At 34.5% G+C, this 25,745-nt stretch overlaps 1 protein-coding gene across 4 annotated transcripts in view; it reads right to left on the reverse strand.

Annotated features, from left to right (window-relative positions):
• Positions 1-2,807: 2,807 nt before the first annotated feature.
• KIAA1033 (KIAA1033 ortholog) overlaps positions 2,808-25,745 on the reverse strand; it is a 60,837-nt gene continuing 37,899 nt past the window's right edge. For all 4 annotated transcript variants that reach the window (XM_014535995.1, XM_014535993.1, XM_014535994.1 and 1 more), the window contains 14 exons: positions 24,649-24,765; positions 23,085-23,253; positions 22,651-22,805; positions 21,488-21,562; positions 21,109-21,213; positions 18,992-19,126; positions 17,353-17,461; positions 16,825-16,891; positions 15,830-15,916; positions 11,732-11,879; positions 8,332-8,428; positions 7,538-7,734; positions 7,134-7,233; positions 2,808-5,044 (listed from right to left, as the gene is read on the reverse strand). In XM_014535995.1, the coding sequence (XP_014391481.1) occupies positions 4,977-5,044; positions 7,134-7,233; positions 7,538-7,734; positions 8,332-8,428; positions 11,732-11,879; positions 15,830-15,916; positions 16,825-16,891; positions 17,353-17,461; positions 18,992-19,126; positions 21,109-21,213; positions 21,488-21,562; positions 22,651-22,805; positions 23,085-23,253; positions 24,649-24,765 (1,629 nt within the window). In that variant the 3' untranslated portion in view covers positions 2,808-4,976. The remainder of the gene's footprint in view (positions 5,045-7,133; positions 7,234-7,537; positions 7,735-8,331; positions 8,429-11,731; positions 11,880-15,829; positions 15,917-16,824; positions 16,892-17,352; positions 17,462-18,991; positions 19,127-21,108; positions 21,214-21,487; positions 21,563-22,650; positions 22,806-23,084; positions 23,254-24,648; positions 24,766-25,745) is intronic.

Here is a 25,745-nt window from a genome sequence, read left to right on the forward strand (position 1 = left end):
TGGAAAACTGAACCACTATTGTACACCACACACAAAAATTAAGTCAAAATCAAGACAATATAAAATCTGAAATCATAAAACTCCTAGAAGAAAAACAGAGTAAGCTCCTTGACATAGGTCTTGGTGGTGATTTTTTAAAATCTGACACCAAAAGCAAAAATAAACGAGAGAGACTGACTACAGATTTTGCACAGCAAAGAAAATCAACAAAATGAAAAGACAACCTACTGAATGGGAGAAAATATTTGCAAATCTTATCTGATTAAGGTGCTAATACCCAAAACATATAAAGAATTCATACAACTCAGCAGAACACTCTGGTTAAAAATGGGCCACAGATACATGAAAAGATGCTCTACATTATTAATCATCAGGGAAATGCAAATCAAAATCACATTTCACAACTGTTAGAATAGCTATCATCCAGAAGAAAAAGCACTGGTGAAAATGTGGAGACAAGTGTTATCGGAGGGAATGTAAATTGGTGTAGCCACTATGGAAAACCGTATGGAAGTGCCTCAACAACAAAAAAAAAAGAACTACCAAAAAATCCAGCAATTCCACTCCCGGGTGTTCATCTGAAAAAAAAAAAATACTAGAAAACATCTACACCCCCATGTTCACTGAGGCATTTTTTACAATAGCCAAGATATGGAAACAACCCAAATGTCCATCGATGGATAAATGGATTGACAAACTGGTATACCTCTACAAGGGAATAGTCTCCAGCCATTAAAAAATTAAAAAATGAAGTCTTGCCATTTCCAACAACATGGATCTCGAAGGCATTATGCTAGGTGAAATAAATCAGAGAAAAACAAATACTGTATAATCTCTCATGTGGAATCAAAAAAATAGGTAAAAATGAAAGCTCATAGATACAGATTGATGGTTACAGTGGGAAGGGAGAGTGATAGGTGAACTGTTTCTGGTTTCACTTACATAGAGTTTTTAAAATCTGATTCATTAATGTTTCCCCCTCATTTTAAGGATGAGAGCATTGCTATAGAACAGTGATGGCGAACCTATGACACGCGTGTCAGAAGTGACACGCAAACTCCTTTTTGGTTTATTTTTCTTTGTTAAATGGCACTTAAATATATAAAATAAATATCAAAAATATAAATCTTTGTTTTACTATGGTTGCAAATATCAAAAAATTTCTATATGTGACACGGCACCAGAGTTAAGTTAGGGTTTTTTTAAATGCTGACACGCCGAGCTCAAAAGGTTCGCCATCACTGATATAGAATGTTTCACTACACACAGATCTTACATATGTGTTCTAGAATGTATAATGCTTGAAGATGATCCCAGAATTAAGACATCAGATGGATACTGATTGAAAAATAAATTTCATCTACTCTCCTGAGTATGTCATGTCTCCACTAATGGGAACTGGAGCTATCAAGTAAACCAGGTAGTGAAGAGCCAAACTATTAAAATAGAAGAAAAAATTTATAAACTTGTCCATATAGACTTATTACACTACATGTAAGAACTTACCATATGAACAATTCCAACTTTGCCATCACCATCTCTCAGTTCACAGTCCTATGACTTCACTTAATCTCTACAGATTGCCCACTTATTCTGGATTTTGTTTTTAACTGAAATCTTTGGCAACCTGTTGAACTGTTCCTAACATCTAAAAACCTTTGTGAGTTTTTTTTACTGTAGCATTAAAACTTTCTTAAGAAATGGAATACTGTCAGTCTAAAACTTATTCAACTTTAGCTGGGAAAAGAACTAAAAATTTTAAAACTGGTTAAAGTCTACCTTTTAACACTTAGCCAACCCAGCATAAAAGAGAAACATGATGATGTATGTGATGGTATTATCTTTCTCACAATCTTAAAAATGTAATACCTCAGAAAAGGAACATCAGTCAGACTTCACCGAGGACAATTTCTGCTGTTATTTAAAAGGCTCGTGTCTCATCTCCAGCATAATATTTAAAAGGCATTCATTGCTCTGGCTGGGTGCTCAGACGGTTGGAGCATAGTCCCGTACACCAAAAGGTTGCGGGTTCGATCCCCAGTCTTTGATTCCTGGTCGGGGGAGTACAGGAGGCAACCACTTGATGTTTCTCTCTCACATCAATGTTTGTTTTTTTGTCTCTCCCCCTTCCTCTCTCCTTTAAAAATCAATGAAAACATATCCTCAGGTGAGGATTAAAATAAAATAAAAGGCACTCAGTTGTTGTTTTAGTTTGATTCATGTTTGCAAATGGCATCTGAGTTATTTCTAACATTAAACACTGCAAACTAATGATCCCTTCCCAGGATTAGGATTTTAAGTTAATCATGTAGGTTCTTTTTATATGAAAATAGCAAGCAACAGAAAGATCAAGAAGGTACAAAGGAAAGAAAAAAAAAGTCTTCATTTGGGATGCATGGAGAGGAGCCAACAATAATCATACTTCAAATTCCTTGCCTATGTGCATGCAAGTATTTTTTTAAAGATAGAGTCCATATACTTTATTAGATTAAAAGGACTCTAAAAAGGTTAATGTTATATATTGTTTTAAGGTATTTAATTTTGAGGGGGAAAAAATATTTTTAATTTTGGCCTGGCTGGCATGACTCAGTGGTCGAGGGTCAATTCCCGATCAGGGCACGTGCCCTGGCTGCAGGCTTGATCCCCAGGGTGGGGCATGTATGAGGCAGCTGATCAATGATTCTCTATCATCATTGATGTTTCTATCTCTCTCATCCCTCCCTTCCTTTCTGAAATCAATAAAAATGTATTTTAAAAAATTATAGCTATTAAGATATTTAATTTTGAACATAAACATCCAGGGGAAGTACATTTTTAAAATTACATTTATTGTTTTATTATACATATTGTATTCTATTAGAACTGAGGAAAGGGGTGGCCCCACTCCAGTAACAAACTTGCCATCTTTTACAAAATTTAATTAGAACTGACAGTGTTATGGTTAGCATTTAATTCCTGAGATTTTTAACATTATTGTTTTCTGTGAATTTACAACAAATGCTCACACTAATTTTAAATTACAGTATGTCTGGAAAAAAATGAAAATAGCATTAATATGTTAGCAAGGAAAACAATCATCCAAATGTGTATATTAACTTAGGCATGAAATTCAAGCCCTGTTAACTCAGCACTTTAATAACATTTAAATATACTTAATCTTTTTAGAAATTTTATTTCAACTATGTGAACTTACTATAATTTATCCAGACTGTAGTGACATTATTTTGACTAAAGGCAAAATAATAACCTATCACTTTCTTCTCAACTGCCAGTACCCATACAGTCAGCATGTGAATTCTATCTAGGATCGATAAATAACTGATGTGTGGGGATAATGAACAAAGACACCTGATTCTCTTGTAATTACATTTTCTATCCCTTTTAAATGAGATGATTTTAGGGAAGTTAGAGGAAAAAAAAAAACAGAAAAGCAATACTTTGCTACGAAATGGTGACTAATTTGATAGAATCCAATGCAAGATCATTCATATAAACATTTACAACAATGAAAATATAAATTATTAATTATGCAGCATGCTTTAGGGCCACTTCTACAGTTAGAATGAATTACAAATATTAAATGCCTTTAGTCCATTCTCTGTCCATAATTCGGTAAGTCACGTTTACACAGTTAAAAAATATATATTTCCTATCTATTCGTTTCTTCTGACTTTTAACAGTGAAAGCTTTTATCTTGGGCTGGGAAAACAACCCTGACTGTAACCGTGAATAGAGGGGGCATTGTACACCTGTTCCAAAAGCTGGAAATCAAACAACAATGTTAGAATTACTTACAGGATTTACCTGAAGAAATGCTTCATAGGCAAGTGCAATGGAAAATCAAACATTTCCCAAAATGATGTTAGTATTACATGTAAAGTTTTAAACTTCCTTGTTTTCATTGTAAATGTATGAGTTTTACATTAAAAGATTATAGGCCATGATTAATAACCATTTAACTATTAACTGACATAAAGCTTTACAAAAATAAATCTAGTAGCTTGCTGGGAGCTAAATTTACTCAAAATCTTTCTATACTTTTTAAAGCAGTAAATGATTTATTAGAAACTTTATTATCACAGTGGTACAGTGCTTAATCTGATGTCTTAGATTATACTTGGTTTAAAGAAAAAGTCTGCCCAAGCCATCACCAAGATTTCAGTTCAGCCTAATGAAGAAGAAACCTGAGTTTGGATGTAAAATAAGCAATCATTCATTTTTCTCAGGTATCATACATGTGCCTTCAACCCAAAGTGAAGCTTTAAGCAGAACTCTATGGCTTTATCTGAATTTTCTTTCATCCTGTGTATGAAGTAAATCTTAAATTTAAAGCGGCTGTTAGAGGTTAAATGTTCTCAAAGCAATGTAAACTAGTATAAAATGTCTCACCAAGACATCAGTAGCTCTTGTGAATACCAGGAAATTAACAATGAAATCAGTTTATATTGTACATAAAGGGTACATAACACACTATCCCTCGTCTCCAGTATCAAATCCATCTTCATACAGTCCTTTATAATATTGGTATGTATGCTTCATAAATTTCAGGCTCAATTCCTTTTGTTTAAACATGTATTTACTGGCTGTACATAGCATATGCATTGAATTTCCAATGACTGGACAAATATGGATCAAAGATCTATACAAATACAAATTCTAAACATTCATGTGGATTACAAGAGATCTGAGGTGGCAGTTTAGGAATCTGGATTGGCCCTTTTATAACTCCACTTCCTAGGCACATCTGGCCTAAAGTCCAGGCAAAAATCCAACTTTAAAATCTCATTCTCAACCTTTGAAAAGTTGAGCCTTTGGAAGAAGAATGAACTTCTCTTTAGAACACTGCCTTAAAGAGTCCCAACATATTTCCCAGAGATGTGGCCCAGGAAACACTTCGTTAGCTTACTAACATCCATGTCAGTGGCAATAGTAATGACACATTCCGATGCTGTCACGGGCACCGCATACCATCAATATCATTTGACAACACGATCTGCAGACACAGTGCTGTCAGACAGGTCTCCATTGCTTGTTTTAGTCTCTTCTGGAAGCATAAGTGAAAATAACAACAGACATATTTATGTTCATGAAAAATTGAATTAAGTAAATAAAAATTGAGAAGAGCTGTACTGCTAAATTTCAAATTAAGAAAATGTTGCATCTATCAAATATTTCTCTGATATCACAAATTATATCTAGATTACCTTAATTTAAAAAAAAAAAAAGCTAAATATTGCAATTGTCATGTTTTGACTGCTTCTTAAAGGGAGTATAGATTTGTGAGAGACCAGAACAGCATCGGGGGTTGACAATGCATGTATGAACTGCTATTACAGTGTAGGCTGTTACAGAAACATGGCTGCAAATTCATTATAATACTGTCCAGACTGGGTAACTTTTTATTTGTAGTTATAATTTACTTTTAAAATCAATTATTTATTATGATTGTGATAAAATGAATTCCTGGTTTTCTGTGTAAAATGTCACATACACATATTTCTTTAACAGCGAAAAACTATGTGACTAACGTATTCAGCAACTATGACTTCATCCCTGAGCAACCTTTAACTAAAATAGAACAATCTAGGCACATGAGTGATGTACATCAACCAGAAAGAACCCAGAGTTCCTTAAGTCCAGAGCAAGGTGTTCCACGGAGACTAAAAGGTTTATTTGTTTTGTGTTAATGCTTTAGGCCTTAAAGTATATTAGGAAATGGAGACAAGGTTCTGGCATCATACAAAGCCAACTAAATTCTTCCAAATGGCTTTGTTAAACATTATCTTAGAACCAAAACGTAACATATACATATTTTCATTTAATAAATACTGACTATCTTCCAGGTAACAGCCTGAAATGATTTTTCAAAAACAATTATTTACTCAGTCTAGATTCCAAAAATGCCTGAGTATGCTCCTTACCAATAAATATTATTTAACTTATGGGACTAAGACTGTTGATATAGTGGTCTATCCAATTCAATCACCTCTATTCAATGTGAAAAAAAATTGTAAAATTTGACAAAATAAGATTAATAAAAACATCTTATTTTATGAAATGTAAGTTTTGTTTTATGAAATACAAATAAAAAGTAAAAGAGAGCAAACATGAAAACTTTCAACTCAGTTACTTACTATACCTAATTTTGAGCTACCAAGTGAAAAGGAAAACCTAAATTCTGTAATTTCCATAAAAAAAAAAAAAAAGGAAACATCCATTTCTCAGGGAAGACAACTGTTCCTAAATTTCAAATCTGAGAGAAATGTCTCATGGTGGTTGGGGGAATGGTGTCAAGTATGAAACACTGAGCAATGTTCTTAAACATTAAAATACACAGATTGAGAAAAGAAAAAAAACTCATGGATATGAACAACAAGGGGTTGAGGGGAGGTGAAGGAACGTATGGGGGGATAAATGGTGATGAAAGGAGATTTGACTTGGGGTGGTGAACACACAAAACAGTGTACAAATCATGTGTTGTGGAATTGTACATGAAACCTCTATTATGTGTTAACCAGTATCACCCCAATAAGTTCAATAAAAAGGAAAAAAAAACATTAAAATATATAAATACTTTCCCATTGTCCTGCATAGAATACAATGGACAGAATCCTTTCCTAAATGACTCGGGCTCATTGCTATGACTATCGGTGATTATGGCTGCATTACACTCCGACTCTCCAAGGCTGGCTATGGAGAGCGGGAAGCTGTGCCTGTGTCACTAAATGGCCCCTGCCACTTTAGACCTTCTTAATCACCACCTCATTCAATGTCTAGTTACCAGCAACTCTGACTCCAGCAACGTTTAGTGTTTCCCCTCCAAATTGTTCCTTCTCACTGATACAGGGTGAGGGGTGAAAGATAAACAATAAACTTGTTAATTTTATTTAAATTAAGAGATGAATGAAACTGAATATTGAGTTACTCCAGAATGAAATACATTACTATGGCACTTTCTTTTCAGTTTCACAAATGACCTATGGAGGTTTTATTTTTTAAAAAGACATTTCTAGTCTGTGTTATTTTTCAAAAGGTAAAAGGAGCTGGAAGTCTGACCAGATAAAATGGGGGATTAGTGTTTACTATTAAGGAAAGATTTGTTGGTTTTTCCCAAATTTAAGCCACTCACTGACCTTCCTTCTCTTTCTTTTCTTGGTTTTCTTCAGCTGCAGTCTTGTCAGCTCTGAAGAAAATTCTTGCACTGCTCAGTGAGAAATAGAGCAACTCAAATTCCTAAGTAAATAAAAAAAATTTGAAATGAAAGCTGAAAATGCTTATTACAAGCAAAATATCCAAATCACATTTAATGTCTTTTTTATTATTTCTAAAAAGCTCCAGTAAAAATCAAAAACAAGAAACTGAAATAACCAATCTATTTTTAAGATCTGAGTCAAATGGCTTCCAAATACCATTCATTTTAAAATATATTCTAATTACCTCTATTCATCTCACTTATTAAAATGGAGGTTTTCATATGATTTATGTTTTTTCAGATATCAAAACATCAAAGCAGATTTAACTATTACTCTTGTCTAACCTGTAGGTAGACATCCAGTCGCTTCTGGGTAAGATTCATGGTTTGCAGTAGTTTTTCATCTTGACAAGTTGACTGCACATTCTGTTGTTTAGCAACTGCTCTTATCTCCTTCAGGTACTTCTCTCTAACAGACTGGAACCAGTGAAGTGAGTCAAATTCCCGGTACTGATCCAAAAGCTTTAGAATGTAAGCCACACCTGCAGCCATGAGCAAAACCAAAGCAAAATACAATGAGTATAGAAGCTGTGTTGACTCTACCAATAACTACTGCTAACATTAAGCTAACCATTTTGAATTAATTCTCTTTTAAATTACATTTTACAGCATAAGTGAGTAATTCTAGAAATGTGGCTTAATTCCTCCTAAAAAAAAATGTGCAAGTATAAAAAATGAAAAGCAGGTCAAGCAAGAAGGAAAAAAAAAGGACATGGCCATGAAAATCACCTGGAAATAACATGGCTGTAAGGATAGGAAAGTTCTACTGCTAACTAGATAATGAAGGAAGCTACTGGGAAACCAGGAAAACTAAACACAAGATGCTAAAACTGTAAATAAAGCCTAACTTAGTCCAACTATACTAAGTGGTTAGCAATACTAAGGGAGCATGAATGATAGTTACAAAATTACGAAAAACAAGTATCAAGCAGATGACCCAGCTAAAAAAATAAACCGTAAATACTGCTCGTGAAAAACAAATTTACAAAGAGAACACAGATCTATTCTCAAGCAAATCTCTCTAAAAATCCAGCATAGGTGAACATAAAACAATGGGAAAACAATTCCATTAAACTTACCCATGGCAAAGCCATCATCAGTAAAAGCAGCTCCAATTTTATTTTTTTTATTCAATTTCTCCTTGCAGCTAATGGAATGCTCTACGAAGTTGAGGGTCTAAAAAGATATGACAACATATTAGAAAAACAACTGTGCTAAAATATCTTCAGAACTTAATTACTAAAACAGATTTCAAAAAGTATAAATAGGGTCTCTTATGGGTTCCTGTCCTTTTGATTTGAAACATTTGCCTCAGATAAAGAGCCTCTTGGAGAGGTCACAATCTGTGCAAGTATTTCTCTCAGTAGCTCTTTTTTCTAAGTTCTTAAACCAAGAGCCCTCCCCTTCAATCACTGCTTCCCCAAGCACACTGCCTTTAATATCATGCAGGTTTTACACAATAGGACTAGGAGGCTTGAGAGGTTCGTTAACTCGCTATACTCTAAGTGAAAGTTGGGTTCAGAAAACTAGGCCTGCCTTACTTCAAATCAGCACTCATAAGCATGGCAGTTCTTACTTCTGCCCACCCAATTCATTCCAAAATACCATTATCATATTCTTGGGTAAAAACGATTAGTAGTCATTTGGGTAAATGAATGCCCCAAAAGAGCACTTCCCTAAAATTCAGCTCTAATACCTCTCTAATCTTATCATTTATTCAACAAAGATTTGCTGATGCTCACTATATTAAGTAATTACGATTACAAAATGAATACCGTCAAAAAGTTCACGCTCTAGAGCAGCGCTCTCAGCAATGTCAGACATGCTATATATCTTGCAGTGCCCAATACAGTAAGCCCCTAGCTCGTAGAACCAATGAGCACTTGAAATGTAGCTAGTAAAACTGAGGAAGTAGATTTTTTATTTTATGAAATGTGAATTAATTTAATTAGTTTAAGTAGCCACTTACATCTACCTACATATGGTAGCACAGCTCTAAAAGGATAAAGAGAGACCTGTTTAAAATTATGATACAGTGTGATAAGTACTATAATAGCTTAGGCTGGAAACAAAGAATCAAGTTTCACTTTTAGTATTGCTTATAAAACTTACTTGGCAATTAACTACATATTTGCGAAACCTTTATCAACTGTTATTTTAGCAATCTCATTTCTGTTTGTCTTTTTTCTGGGATTGATCATAGACTCAAGCATAGGAAGTGTCCTATACTTCTTTGTAGTGCTCTTAATCCACCTGGTTTTCTCCATCACTAAATTCTGACAGCTGCCCTGAAAACTCCACTCTTCCCCAGACTCACAATGATTTCCCATTACTGTTTACTACGGCTTGAGTATACCGCCTTCAAATTTTAAAAAATAATTGCTTGAACTCATCCTAAGGTAATTTACACTGTTATCAAAGTATAACTAAGACAGGCTCCTCCAGTTTGACACTAACTTAAGTTGGAAAGATAACACTTATCAGGTAAATATGGACATTTTTGCTATATGATAATTATTGTGATAGAACATTAATGATAAATGTATAAAAAACAGAAAATTCATGAAGAAAAAAGCTGCCAATAGACCATCAGCTACTTTCAATGGCTATAACATGCAAGAAGATATGTGTAATTCAGGCAGCAATATAAAAGTCATTACTCTTAAAGTTAATCAAAAGCTACTAGTACATCTGATTAGTGATATTTAGATTTCAGATCTATCCATTTTTAAAAGCAGCTTTATATAAAAATTTTTAGGGAAAAATAACTCTTACCACTAATATATACTTCTCTAATTTCTTAACTCCATTTTCCCCACTGTAACAATTGCTTTTATAATGCAATTTTGGGTAACTTGAGCTATTTTAGATGGAAACTATAGAATTAGAACAGAACACACTATACTACCGGTGGTCCGTGAGGTTCAAAAGGTTGGCGACCACTGCTATCTATACTAATAAAAGGATAATATGCTAATTAGACCAGACATCTTCCAGACAAAGCCACGGTGGAGGGGGCCAAGGCAGAGGCAGTTAGGGGTGATCAGGCCAGCAGGGGAGCAGTTAGGGGCGATCAGGCAGGCGAGCGGTTAGGAGCCAGTGGTCCTGGATTGTGAAAGGGATGTCCGACTGCCAGTTTAGGCCCGATCCCGCAGGGACATCCCCCGAGGGGTCCCAGACTGGAGAGGGTGCAGGCTGGGCTGAGGGACCCCCCCGCCCCCCTGTCCCTGTGCATGAATTTCATGCACCGGGCCTCTAGTACACTATAAGGAAGCACTAAAAATTTAGATCAGATGTTAGTAGTTACTACTGAATAGTGAGAAGTTGTCCTCTAACACAATGCTTTTAAGAGATGTGGTAGAGCCCAGCCCAGCCGTGGGCAAACTACGGCCCGCGGGCCAGATCCGGCCCGTTTGAAATGAATAAAACTAAAAAAAAAAAAAAAAAGACCGTACCCTTTTATGTAATGATGTTTACTTTGAATTTATATTAGTTCACACAAACACTCCATCCATGCTTTTGTTCCGGCCCTCCGGTCCAGTTTAAGAACCCATTGTGGCCCTCGAGTCAAAAAGTTTGCCCACCCCTGGCCCAGCCAGTGTGGCTCAGCAGTTGAGCATGGACCCATGAACCAGGAGGTCCTCGTTTGATTCCCAGTCAGGGCACATGCCCCGGTTTCAGGCTTGAACCCCAGTAGGGGACATGCAGGAAGCAGCTGATCAATGATTCTCTCTCATCATTGATCCCTCTCCCCCTCTCCCTTCCTCTAAAATCAATCTTTAAAAATTTTTTTAAAGAGATGTGTTAGAAATAACTTCATGCTGTAACATGATGTAATTAAAGTTAGTCTACATTAATCACTTAAAATGCTTATGTGATATAATTCAGCCCCAAAATGATATATATGCAATGGTATACACTCAAATAATTTAAATCACATTAGGTTTCTCTAGCAGTTATCTATATATATAAAAGCCTAAGCGACCGGCCGACCAGTAGCTATGATGCGCACTGACCACCAGGGGGCAGACACTCAACGCAGGAACTGTCGAGCTGTGGTGACTTGGCAGCTGTGGTTCTAGGGTGACGCACCCAGAACCAGAGAGGAGGGAGCCCGATTCCGGGGTGCATCACCCAAGAACCGCCCTCTCACAATCCGGGACCCCTCAGGGGATGTCGGAGAGCCGGTTTTGGCCCGATCCCCACAGGCCAGGCCGAGGGACCCCACCGGTGCATGAATTCATGCACCGGGCGGGGCCTGTAGTTACCAAATAAGCATCTATTTTAACTATAAATAAATCTCATTCTGCATAACTATTAAGTAAAAATTCGAGGCCATATTCACTGAAATCACATTTAGTTTTATCTACAACCAGAAAGACAGTAGCAATACTGTCTGTGTGCATTCTCTGCTGCAAAGAAATTAGATCTACTTATTAATACTTTTAAAAATTCATTTTAAATGCTAAAAATACTCACCAGAGGGGGGACAATGATATAGAAATTTCGGAGATGTATATTCTTTGGCCTTCGAAATTCTGGTGCAAAAACATCTACAAGCATTTTGAAATACTCTGTGCCTTCAGCAGAATTTCGTGTGTGATCACTGAGGACTGAATCCAAATGCCTAAAATGCAAAAAATTACTTGGTTCCTTTCTCAAAAAAAGGTGTGACTTTTTAAATCCAACTCTCATCAACTTAAATAAGAGCATGCAAAAGTATAAAATATTATAAGACATTTCTAAGTAAATTTTCTTAAGAGTTCAGAATGAATTCATTTTCTGACAGAAGCTGATCAGTATTATTTAAACTTAGTCCCTAAAATAGGATATGTAGGGCATCTTGCAGTTAAATTATTTTGAGTTTTGTATTTCTTCTTCTGACAAGGAGCCCTGTAGAACTCCATTTCATTTAAATAGAATGCTCTTCATCTTAAATCCTTTCACTAATGCTTCTTCTCTACAATTCCTTACCTCAACTGAAATCTTGTTCTTTTTCAAGAACTTAGAATCCTATTCAACCTTCAGAAACATCAGCTGCTTTTTCTCCTGCATCCTTCATGTATAGCTACTTTCAAATTATATACCATTTTCAAATTATTATCCCCCCAGCATTAGAAGGTAGAAATCTTTGAGACTCACATAATCCAACTATACCCAACTACCTAACTTCCTCCAGTAAGCAGGCATCTTTACTAACCCTTTAACCACTACCCTACATTAATTTATCTTGGACTCTGAAACCTACTCCAGCTCCCCTCATGATTCTGGAAGATTCACTCCCCATTCAGATCATTGATTCATCATTATTACCCCAGAGTACTTAACTTCACCTGCCATGAACTTTCCTTCACTTGATGTTAGTCATCCATTCCTTTGCACAGATCTGGACATCTTAAAAGGCAATATCCCACTCTGCCCTCAATGAACTGCTTCAAAATATTTTTTAAAGGTCATCAATTTTTAAAAGAATAACATCACTTAATAAGAGGTAAAATGGTCTGATTTTCTTCTTTGATATACAAGCCACAAACTCTTTTAATCATTTTAGGGCATGTGATTTCAAATAGCTTATTATCTGCTCTTGGCTTCTTTAATTTGGCAGAGAAGTAAGCTATCTAGCAGGATATTTCAGAGCAAATCTTCTGTATGTGTTGGGACCTTATTCTCATAAAAATATACACATGCATTTTCCAGCATATTTTCTATTTTTACTTTAAAAAAGTTAAGCCTATCAAAAAGTTAAAATATAGTATAATGGGCACCTGTATACCTTTCACTAGTTCACCATTTAATATTTTGTTAATATTTGTTTTCTTTTATCATGAAATATTTAAAAGTTGCAGACTTCATGTCACTTAGCCTATAAACACTTTCATATGAATCTATTAATAAGACATTTCCCTACAAAGGCATAATACATTATTATACCTAAAAATAAAATAAAGTAATATATAACACGTTCAAATTTCCCCAATTTTCCTCAAATGTCCTTCTTTTATCACTATTTTTTTTCCTTATCTAAGATATGATTACAGATCATCCACTGCATTTGGTCATCAGGTCTCTTTAGTCTCCTGACCTAGAATAGTCTTCTAGTCTTTTTTGTCTTTCATGACACGTGATATTTTTTAAGAGTCAAGACTAGGTGTTTGGTAGAATGCCCAACATTCTGGATGTCTCCAATGGTTTCCTCATAATACATTCAGAATAAGCATTTCTGGCAAGAATACAACATAGGTACTTGCTATTACATTTGCAGCAAGATGCCACATGTCAGTATGTCCTGTTATTGGTGATGCAAAGTTTGATCATCACTTGATGAAGGTGAAATATAGCAATCTCTCCACTGTAAAGATACTTTTCCTCTTTGTTATTAATAAGCTATTTATGGGATAATTTTTTGATGAAATACTCTATTCTCCAAAAATATTTTAGAATTCACTGATAATTTTTGTCTGCTTTCAAGTATTATAGTAGTGATTGCAAAACAATTTTTCCGCCTAAATTTCCTCATCCCTTCTTTGTTAGCGTTCTTCTGTAAAAAGGAACTTTCCCTCTGCTCCTCTAACCTTTATTATCACTATGACGCATGGTTTCTATTTTTTATTCAATGTATTAATGTATTTTATTCAATATATTACAATAGATTTCTATCATTATTCTTTCTGAAATTCAAATTGTCTCCACCTTGCCTTTTCATGCCTGACTCAATAAACTGTTATAATCTTATATAAAAACCTAATATGCAAATCGAACAGCCAATCCATGATTCTCTCTCATCATTGATGTTTTTTTCTCTCTCTCTCCCTCTCCCTTCCTTTCTGAAATCAATAAAGGATATATATATCCTATATAATAAAAGGCTAATATGCAAATTGACCGAACAGTGGAACAACCAGTTGCTATGATGCGCACTGACCACCAGGAGGCAGACACTCAATGCAGGAGCTACCCCCTGGTGGTTAGTGCGCTCCCACAGGGGGAGTGTTGTTCAGCCGGAAGACGGGCTCATGGCTGGCAAGTGCAGCGACAGTGGTGGGACCCTCTCCCACCTCTGCGGCAGCACGACTGCCAGACATCTCCCGAGGGCTCCGGAGTGCGAGAGGGCACAGGCCAGGCTGAGGGATCCCCCTGAGTGCACCAGGCCTCTAGTTATTAATAACAAAGCTTAGTTTTCTAAAGTATTTCTCTGTTCTGCATTCTTCTCTCAAGTTTTAAATTATGTTCCAAAATCACTACTGACTCAAGTCTATAGATCTGCAAAGTCCAATAAGACAGCCATTAGATATTTATTTACTTTTTAATATATTTTTATTGTGTTCAGAGAGGAAGGGAGAGGAAGAGAGAGCTAGAAACACCCATGGTGAGAGAGAATCACTAATTGACTGCCTCCTGTATGCCCCCCACTGGGGATGCAGCCTATAACCGGGCTTGTGCCCTGACGTGAACTGCTGGTTCATAGGTCGAAGCTCAACCACTGAGCCACACCAACGCCATCAGGGCCCATTAGCTACTTAAATGTAAATGAAATAATATTTAAAATTCAGTTCCTCAGTCCCATTAGCACTACTTCAAGTGTTCAAAAGTCACCTGTGTTCACAGCTACCATACTGGACAGTGCTGGTCTAGGTTACATGGTATTCTAGAACAGTGTTAGCAAATAAAAATACAAAAAAGTACAAAGAAACAGGTGAAATTGATTTTATTAACCAGCTATTTGGCATTTATTTTATACTTTACACTTTGGCACATTTCCATTTGGACTAGCTACATTTCAGATGTTAAACAGCTGGGTGTGGCTAGTGGCTACTATATTAAATAGTATGTTCTAGAACAGCGGTCACCAACCGGTGCTCCATGCACCACTGCTGGTTCGTGAGGTCCGAAAGGTTGGCAATCGCTGGTTTAAGGAAACCTTTGGAGCAGCGATCGCCAACCAGTGGTCCGCACACCACTGGTGGTCTGTGAGTTCTGAAAGGTTGGTGACCGCTATTCTGGAAGACCCCTTTTTATTGAAGTTGGAAAGGTCTCAGAATACTGTAGTCTTAAAAAAAAAACATATAAACTGAGACCATAACTTGTATAATAAAAACAGTAACGTATGTTTATATAGGGTGTCCCAAAATTCATGCAAGAAGTAATTTTGATAGAAAACACAGGTTTATAATTAAAAATTGTAAATTTTTTATTGATTCATAAAGTATACAGTATAGGGTTATGTATGGAATAGCACATCGGGTAAATGGCCTCCACAGCTTTGCTGGCACATACGCAAAGACGTGGTCTTCATTGGTCTTCACTGTCCCTGCTCCTGGGCCATAATTGGTACTTGGTAATGCTTATCAAATTGAAGGGATTGAAATCAAAGGGTAACAGATATTAGAATCTGATTCAATAAACCAAGTAAAATTAGGCTTTTATTTTTTGTTGTTGTTGTTAATGCTCACACAAAATTCAAATCTTGCGTGAATTTTGGGACACCCTATATATTACCCCCTAGTCTTTCTTCTTAAGTTTTATATAAACATATACTTTATAAATCTCCAAATATAGATTATTCCAAAATGAGATTACCTTGCTGCTTTTATTGTTTCTTCTGCAAGGCCTTCTTCTTTTACTAATTCTTCAAAATTTATAATATCTTCAAGATCAGGCACAAATCTACATAAGAATTTGAGAAAGAATTTATGAAGGCAAGATAAATAGGTACAACTGAAACAGAATAGTACTGTTGGACTCTAAATTTTTCAACTACATATTTGAAAAGAACTTTGCATTTCAGTTATATTACTATTTTCATCGCTTCAGTTCCAAAGTTGAATTTTATATATAAACTAGAGGCCCACTGCACAAAAATTTGTGCACTCAGGAGGGTCGCTCAGCCCACCCTGTGCCCTCTTGCAGTCTGGGACCCCTTGGGGAATGACCACCTGCTGGCTTAGGCCTGCTCCCCAGGGGATTGGGCCTAAACTGTCAGTCAGACATCCCTCTGGCAGCCCGGGAGCCCTCGGGGGATGTCCACTTGCCAGCGGGGAGCAGGCCTAGCTGCAGTCGGACATCCTTAGCACTGCTGAGTAGGCGGGAGAGGCTCCCACCACCACCGCTATACTGGCAGCCGTCAGCCTGGCTTGTGGCTGAGCAGAGCTCCCCCTGTGGGAGCACACTGTCAACCAGGGGGCATCTCCTGCATTGAGCGTCTGCCCCCTGGTGGTCAGTGTGTGTCATAGTGACCAGTGATTCCCAGTTGCTCTGCTGTTCGGGTCAATTTGCATATTACCCTTTTATTATATAGGATAATCCAATTTTAATCTTTAAAATCACAATCTTTAGAGCCATTTACAAACTGTACTGATAAAATAAATTAAAAGAGAAATAAAGATTTTCCAAAAGTCTGCTACCTTAAATTTTAAGAAAAATATTTTAACTAGTAGAATTAATAGTTTTCTTCCATTTTTTATATCAAATTACATCAACAAGAAAAAAACCTTCTATACAATTTTAGAATAGATTTAAGTAACATAAAAATTTTAAATGGAATAAACAAAGCAAAAGTGATGTTTTATCCATACCTAATGGCATTGCTGCTACAATGAAGACCACCAGATCTTATCATTCGTACATAGCCCATAGCATTACCTTGAAAATTGCACACATAAAAAAATCAGATATAGTTATATGTAGTAATCAACTACAAGGTGTCCACTCCTTAATATCCAAAAGATTCAGCTGTATTTTATTTCAGTTCTTGCTCCATAAAAATGAAACTTACATATTTGTACACTTAAAATATAAATATACATACTTATATACATCTATATTAAATCCTTTAAAAATAAATTAACTCATTTGATAAACTAAATGCTGACTACATTAAAACGTTTTTACTGTAATCTCTTCACTCTCATATTGAGTCAGTCTATCAATTATTTCTGCACCAACAGTCTAATCATGCTTGAAAAACTTTTGATAAGTTACTCTAGTGAAAGAAAGCTAAGCTCAGACACTCACATATTACATTATTTGTATGAAATATTTAATATATGAGATAGATTCTTGGGATTTGTACTTTATTTCCCAACACTGTGATTATAACTTACCAATTTGGCTGATGAGTTGCCTGAACTGATCAAGGTAGCTTTGCCCTTCTGGGGTTATTCCAAGTTTTCTGATGCCTCGATTGAATTTTTCTGCTCTTTCAAATGGATACTAGAGAGATCATTTAAAGACTACTTTTAGTAATAAAGACCCCTAAAATATAAAATGCCTACCAAATCAACCAGGCCAATACCACTTTCCTCTCTAATTTTGTATTTCCATTGTGCTTAACAAATCACTCAAGTCTAATAAGAAAATTTATAGCACAAAAACTACCAATGTTCAAAGTCAGTATAAAATAATTTTTTTTACATAAGCTAAGGGGAATAATTATTAATGTCACCAAACTTAAGTTTCTCACCACCATTATTAGTCTCCAAACACCCAACTATTCTATCAGATAAATAAATGAAACCAACTCCTCCCTAGAAACATTTGTTCAGAGACGTGTGAACGCATTTCTGTGGGCTAAATAGGTATTAGGGACTTACATAAACACACTCTTCCCAAATAACACACATCGGCCAAGCTAAAATTTCTGGTAGCTATCACCAATAAGAAATTATTTTTTTAAGTCTTAGGTGATTAGAAGATATAGGAAATGACTCATTTTTATTAATAACAAATGAAAACAATTCTTACACAATAATAGCATGGTTATTTCTTTGTCTGAATACTAGTAATTTCTATTTCAATAAAAATGAAAGTTAATATAATTATCTGATAACTTTAATCTATAATTTTATCATTTTATAAGAAAGCAGTATTTTTCTGCTCTGACATTGAAGAGAACTACCAAGTAGTATATAAGACAGTTGGAACTAAGTGATGCTTAAGAAGGGTAATTAAAATAGTTCTGGATGTGGCAAGTCAAATATATGACCCAACTAAGGCTACTGGTTCTCTATCCAAGTGGCTATGTGCCTCTGTACTGTTACCACTTACAATTCTTTACCTCACTATGAGAAAACTCAGCCTGGAGGATGAAGAGAAAACAGCATTCTTATAAATTACTAGAAGCCCAGTGCATGAAATTTGTGCACGGGTAGGGTCCCTAGGCCTGGCCAGCAATCAGGGCCAATCGGGGCCTTCCGGCTGCCGGCTGGGGCTTCCCTTCCCTGGTTGCTGGCTGCCTGCTGGGGCCTTCCTTCATTCCACGCTGCCCCCTGGTGGTCAGTACACATCATAGCGAGCGATAGAACTCCTGGTCTCCTGGTTGAACTCCCGTGGGGACACTCTGCATATTGGCCTTATATCTATAGATAGGTTGGAATGTCAATTGGTACAGTACGTATCCTAATTTTAAATACACATATTCGTTGCCCTAAAAATTTCTCTTCAAGGAATATGTCTTTCAGAAACAGTCTGTGAACACACAGATAAGGATGCTACCTGTAGCACTGTTTGTATCACTGAAAAATGATTTAAAAAAACTAAATATTCATCAGTGAGAGAAAGTTAAATAAATTTCGGTATACATCTTTACTATCAACTCTTAAAAAGAACGAGGTGGATTTATATGTACTGACATGTAATAAGCACACTGTAAAACAATATATATAGTATTACTCCATTTTTGTTAACCATTTGCTATACACACAACAGCTGAACTGAACTACTTGAAAAGATTATATAAAATACCTTATGATCATTTTGGTCCTTGATTTCCCTGAAAAATCGAATATCTTTAATCAATCTGGATTTGATATGTTCATCATACATAAACTGGCTAAATATATAGAACTTCTTTTTCAAAAACTGGTACGTGAAATTAACCTATAAAATTGGAAAAGTTAATATAAAAATTAATTTTAAATCAATATTACTGAATTATTTATATCATAAAGTCTAATATTTATAAAGTCTAATTTACATTGGACCTGAAATATTTAAAAATTTTTATTCCCTAACTTTACAGAACTTCCTATGAATTCCTCTTAAATATGTTTACTACAAAAGGAAAAGAAAGGAAGAAATGGAAAATACTTTCATAATATGTCTAAGAACTATAGAAAGAATCACAATACCAGATTCAACACTCTTTAAGTCATAAGCCAGTCAGAAGTTTCTATGTTTCTCCATCTATAAGATTACTTATTACTAACATTCATGTCTAGAATGATACTGAAGACAGTAAGCATTTAATTATTTATCAAATATTTTGAGCATTTCTTACATGCAAGTTATGTAAAACACAGTTCTCATCACGAAGTTTATAGTCTAACAGGAGTGACAGACATTTTAAACAAGTATACTTTAAAGAAGTTATTAAATCTCAACTGCAATTTCTAAACTGAGAAGTGTAGGTGCTTTGAGAATGAATAACAAAAGACCTCAACTAAAAACCCTGAAAAACTAAGATTTGAGCTGAGATTAAAGTCAAAATAACATAATTAATTCTGACCTACAGATGGAAGTCCTGTACTAAATTCCATCCCTACCACCTTCAAATACTAATTGTTTTAGCACATGTATGCCATTTTTAAGAGTCTTTCATTTACCCTGTTATAGAAATGGGTGCTTTCTCAGAACTTCCCGTGGCTTAGTAGTAGCAGTCTTAGTAGAAACAGTCTCTTCTTTATCTTCCTCACTCTTAACACTGGGTAACTGTGCCAGCCTCTAATCTTCTTCTTCTTTGCTAACTATATCATTATCAGACACCACAAATTTACTTTCATTAATGTGATTAATTGACTGAACAACTATATCCCCCGCCAGACTGTAATTACTAGGAGAGTAGGAAATGTCTGTTTTTGTCACCCTAATGCCTAGCACAGTGCCTTACATATAAAATGCCTTACATATAAAATATGTGCATAATTATATCTGTTATATGAGAATCTGATAAAGAGTTTATTTATCCTTAAACATTCGGACATGACCTTTACATGGATGACTCCCTTATTTTAAATTTGAAACTCTAACTTTCTGTCTCATTTCCGTACTGGTAACCACTAACATAGAGCTCCAATTGTATCATTTATCAACTCAAATACTTTAATGACTCCCTCACTATATACTACAAAGGTCCCTATATACTCTTCCAGTTACATAACTTCTATTCCCTTATTCCAAAATATGTTTGTAACATTTTACTATTTTAGCATTCACATTCTTTTTTCCTCAAGAAGAAATACTAGTAAGTATGCCCTGAAAACCAGGCAAATTCAAAGGCTTCTTTTCTTCCACAGAAGGAAAAACAGCATAAAAGTGATTTCTTCAAGTAATTGATGCCCATTTCTAAGATTCAAAATACTTTGAGTAAATTGCTATTCTTATGGATATCAAATAATTAGTATGCCCCCCCAAAAAAACAGCATGAGTAATACTATTATCAATGATTCCCTTTCAAAAGCAACTTTCAGAAAATATCAATCCACACAGACATATAAATTTATGCTGATGCTCTCAAATCTGTATTGCTTTTTATAATGATGACCCTGAGATGGTAAGATATTGTAAAGTGCATTTTTTAAAAAATATATTTTATTGATTTTTTACAGAGAGGAAGGGAGAGAGCGACCCTGAGATGGTAAGATATTGTAAAGTGCATTTTGTGTCACAGAGTTTCCATCACATCCAACACAATTTTAGTGCCATATATTTTAATTATACCAACCAGAAAAATGGAAATTCCAATATAATATAAATAAGCAGTAGTGTATACTGACCAGAATATTCTATGAAAAAACTATTTTCCAAAATAACAAATTAAACAGTAGTCTACTACCCACCCGACCCCCAAAAAAGATTCTTACTGTTGTATTCATGATTCCTGTGCCATGTGTTCGAATTGAATTAGCAATATGCCGAATATTAATAGTGTTCAAATGTTTGTTATTGCTTGTTCGTTCAATAAAAATCTGCAATGAAACAAATTTATGCTAAATAACAATACAATACATAGCAATCTCTGATCAGTTATCAAAAAAATTTCAGAATCTATTTCATTAAATTTAATTGGAAAGTTATTCAAGATAATAAAATCAAAGCAAAGAAATAAACAAGATGAACTCTAAACAATTATTTTTTGCTTTATTTTGCCAATTTGCACTATTGAGAATCAATTCTTTACCCTTCAGCCTTCCTATTATATATCCACACACATTAAAAAAAAAAATTCTAAGACCCACTCACCTGATTGTTGAGATTATAGAGGTATCGAGACACAAATATATGAATGTTTCTCATAATTTCTAAAACATCCAAGCCCTGCAAAACAATCCACAAAGAAGTTCTATTATTATTAATTTAAGATAATCAGTAACACTTGTATTAATATAGTGACTTACTATTTATATTCATTTCCCAATATAGATAAGATAGACAGATAGATAGATAGACAGACAGACAGACAGACAGACAGACAGATAGATAGATAGATAGATAAATAGATAGATACTGGAGGCCCAATGCACGAAATTCCTGGAAGGGGCTTGGCCCTTGAAGCCATGGTGGCTTGCCTCGGCCCTCCGACCAATCGCATCACACCCGCCTTGGCTGGCCTGGCGCCAGTGCGTGTCATAGCGTGGTCGTCCAGCCGGTCATTCTGCTGTTTGGCCATTTGGTCAATTTGCATATTACGCTTTTATTATTATAGATAAATTTAAGCATTTTTCCTAAGATATTAAAGTTTATGTATTATATCTAGGTTTACAATCAGTTGTGTGACCTTGACTAAACTTTTTATAATTCTGCAGAAATCACCTGGATATCCCAGTGTTTCTGGAAAGCTATATGAAAACCTATATGCACAGGCATACCTCACTTTACTGTGCTTCGCTTTATTGCACTTTATACATATTGCATTTTTACAAACTAAATGTTTGTGGCAACCTGCTTGGTCAAGTAAGTCTACCAGAGCAGTTTCCAACAAGCTCAGATGATAGCATTATTATAGCAAAAAATATTTTAAATTAAGGTATGTACATTTTTTTTAGACATATGCTATTGCACACTTCGATTACAGTATAGTATACACATAACTTTTATATGCACTAGGAAACAAAAAAATTTGTGTGACTTGCTTTACTGGGATATTCACTTTTATTGCAATGGTCTAGAATAAAACCTGCATATCTCCGAGGTATGCCTGTATTTCAAATGTTCACCAAAAAGTGAAGTGTAAACAGGAAGCCTATGGTAATTTCTCTAAAAAAGCAAATTAGCACCATCTAATTTTTTATTGAGATTTTATAAAACAAATATTTTCTTAAAAAATAAACATGTAATAATAAAGTTTAAAAAAAAGATTTCTTAAAGAAATGTTATGCTACAATCAGAAACATTTTATACCATACCTGTTCCAAAGTCTGACTAGGAAGATGTGCCTCTGTCATAACCAATCCATAGCGCTGAGTAGCTAAATTTCTCATTTCACTGTAAGTGGCCCAGTCATGAAGAGCTACTGTTGTAAGATTGTAGAACGTCTTATCTAGGTAGTGAGTTACATAAGCTAAAAAAAAAAATTTTTTTTTTCAAAAAATTTCAGATTCATGAAATGATAGAAAAGAGAAATAAAACTAAAAAGGAAACAACCTGTCTTTGAACATTAAATTTCCTTTTTCTAAATAAGATGCTAGGAAAATAAAAATACACAAACAAAAAGGAATTAAAGAATGGACTAATACTAAAAAAGATATAAGCCCAAAGTTTCATTTTTGTTATTTGTTCTTTTATAGTGAGGGCAAAAAGATATAGAATATGACTTTCAGAAGGAAAGCAGAACACTCACCTCGAATGTCAATGAAACGATTGAAAAACCGAATTGGATTCAGAGAGAAAAAAAGGGCCAGGTCTTTCATGCCAACTTTGAAAGGGTTTCGGTCATCCAGCTTCAAATGAGTATGCACAGAAAGGCGCAGATCCTTCTCTATTTCTTTGCACAACTTGTCCAGCAAGTGCTATTCACAAAATAATTAATATCTTAATTTTTCAAAATTCAGTTATACTGTTCTGTCTATGCTTTAACCATTAGCATTTTATAACCAGTGCAATGATAAAAAATTTGTCAAACTGGTTTAAGATTCCAAATACTCTATGGTAAAATATTATTTTTATTGGGAAAGTGAAAATTACTTTGCTCTCCATTTTAAACCAATGATTTTTCTGCCCAGGAAGCAGTTAAACTCTAAGTTTTTATTTTCATTAATACTTTAATACCCTTGAAAGAAAATCAAAAGCTAATGCCAATGGCTTCATTACAAGAAACAGGAATGTATACTATAAAGCATAAGATTTATGGGAACAAGCAACAAAAGAAAAATCTTGAGAAAATGGAAGAGAAGAAATATTTTTAAAGCTTTCTTATAATAATCATTAAAAATCACAAAACTCATTGAGCTAAAAGTAATGATAGTAATCATCTTTTCTGGTCTACTATGAAGTTCTAAATACTGTCAAGTCATATTTTATTTTCTAAATAATATGTAATAGAAGAAATTATGAAAATTCTCCATAACTTTATCAAACCTGAATAAGGTTTATATTGTGAAGTTTACTCATTTTTAATTACTTTCCTTATAAAAATATCATTAGATGAAACTTTAATTTTAAAGATAACCGTGTTTATAATACTTCATTCAAACAGGGGAAGATGCACTATATTGCATTTGAATTATTTCTGCTACAAAAATAAATCTTCCAAATATATAATGTCCTCCTTTTAGTCAGTAGCACTCCAAATGAATTTAATAAGATCCTGACAGTTAAGTTTAATATTTAATAAAATATTGACAGTCTTAAGTGTATTATTAGTAGTAGCATTCAATATTCAAACCAATTTTGTATTTGCATTCTTCTAATAAAGAGAAATTTAAATATAAATATACTATTTACTAAAGTAAAGAAAATTTTCCAAATTTCTACTCTGAATCTCTATATAAAAAATTAGAAATTAAAGACCAATTTAGCACAATAGTGATACTATAACTAAAAATGGTTTCTTTGCTCTAGACCAGTGGTTCTCAACCTTCCTAATGCTGCGACCCTTTAATACAGTTCCTCATGTTGTGGTGACCCCCAATTTGATTGTTACAAATTGAACATAATTAAAGCATAGTGATTAATCACAAAAAAATATGTAATTATATATGTTTTCCAATGCTCTTAGGTGAACCCTGTGAAAGGGTCGTTCGACCCCCAGAGTGTCGCGAGCCACAGGTTGAGAACTGCTGCTCTAGATAGTGATTTATAAATTATTTTAAATATGTGAAAGCCTGCTTCAACCCAAAATGTTTTTCCAAACATTGCATTCCAAATACATGTTCTAAGTTTTTCAATCTCATATATGATGTTACCTCATTTAAAATTTCCATAATTTCCTTGTCATAGCAATCCAGAAGTATTTCATACGACTCTAAATGTCTTGAATGCATCATAGCAGGTACACAGTCCCGTAAAGCACTGAACATGTACTAAGAAGAAAATGAGAATGTGCATAAATTTATAAAAACCAGGTCTCTAATCTAAATATTACAAAAGTTAATTATCTATCTTGAAAGACAAAACCTCACTCTGAAGGCTAATTGCTCTTTTTATACATGACTGTCTTCCTTTCCTAAATGAGTCAGATTTTAGTCTCTAAAGTACCTATTTTAAATATACAAATAATTCACATTCACTTATTCTTTCCTATTTTGAGCATTCAAATACATTTCTTTCCATACAGAAATACAAAGGTCTAAATAATTGTGACATAAACTAAAATCAAGAAAATGAGAATGATTAGGAATATGAGGGGAAGTGTTAAATTGTATATTAAAATTAATTTACTAAGTATTAATATGAAATTTAACTATAGCCTATATACCAGGTGTACTGGTTAATAATGTGGATGTTTTTCAATAGATGGAGTTACACACATGTTGACATATATGCAATTTGATATGTATGTTATTTTGTTGTATTGACAGCAAGCTTCAAAACTTTATATGTCAACTTTGCCGAAGGTGTTAACATCATAGATATTTTTAGGCTTAAAAATGTTGAATTTCGTGCCAAAAAAAGAGCATTTGCAGGAAGTTTTAATTCATTACTTTATTTTGAGGAAAAGTGCTGCTGAAAGCTTCAGGAAGCTTATGGTGAACATGCTCCATCTCAAGATACTTGTGAACACTGGCTTAAACGCTTTAAAAGTGATGATTTCGAAGTGAAAGACAAATAATGTCCAGGTCAACCAACAAAGTTTGAAGACCAACAATTACAAGCATTATTGGATGAAGATGCATGTCAAACTCAAAAACAACTTGCAGAAAGATTAAACGTTGCTCAGCAAACAATTTCCAATCGTTTACAAGCAATGGGAAAGATTTTAAAAGAAGGAAAATAGGTACTATATCAACTGAACAAAAGACAAATGGAAAACCGAAAAGTCATCAGTAAAATGTTGCTTCAA

The sequence above is a fragment of the Myotis brandtii genome, unplaced genomic scaffold (assembly GCF_000412655.1).
Source record: "Myotis brandtii unplaced genomic scaffold, ASM41265v1 scaffold155, whole genome shotgun sequence".
Classification (NCBI taxonomy): domain Eukaryota; kingdom Metazoa; phylum Chordata; class Mammalia; order Chiroptera; family Vespertilionidae; genus Myotis; species Myotis brandtii.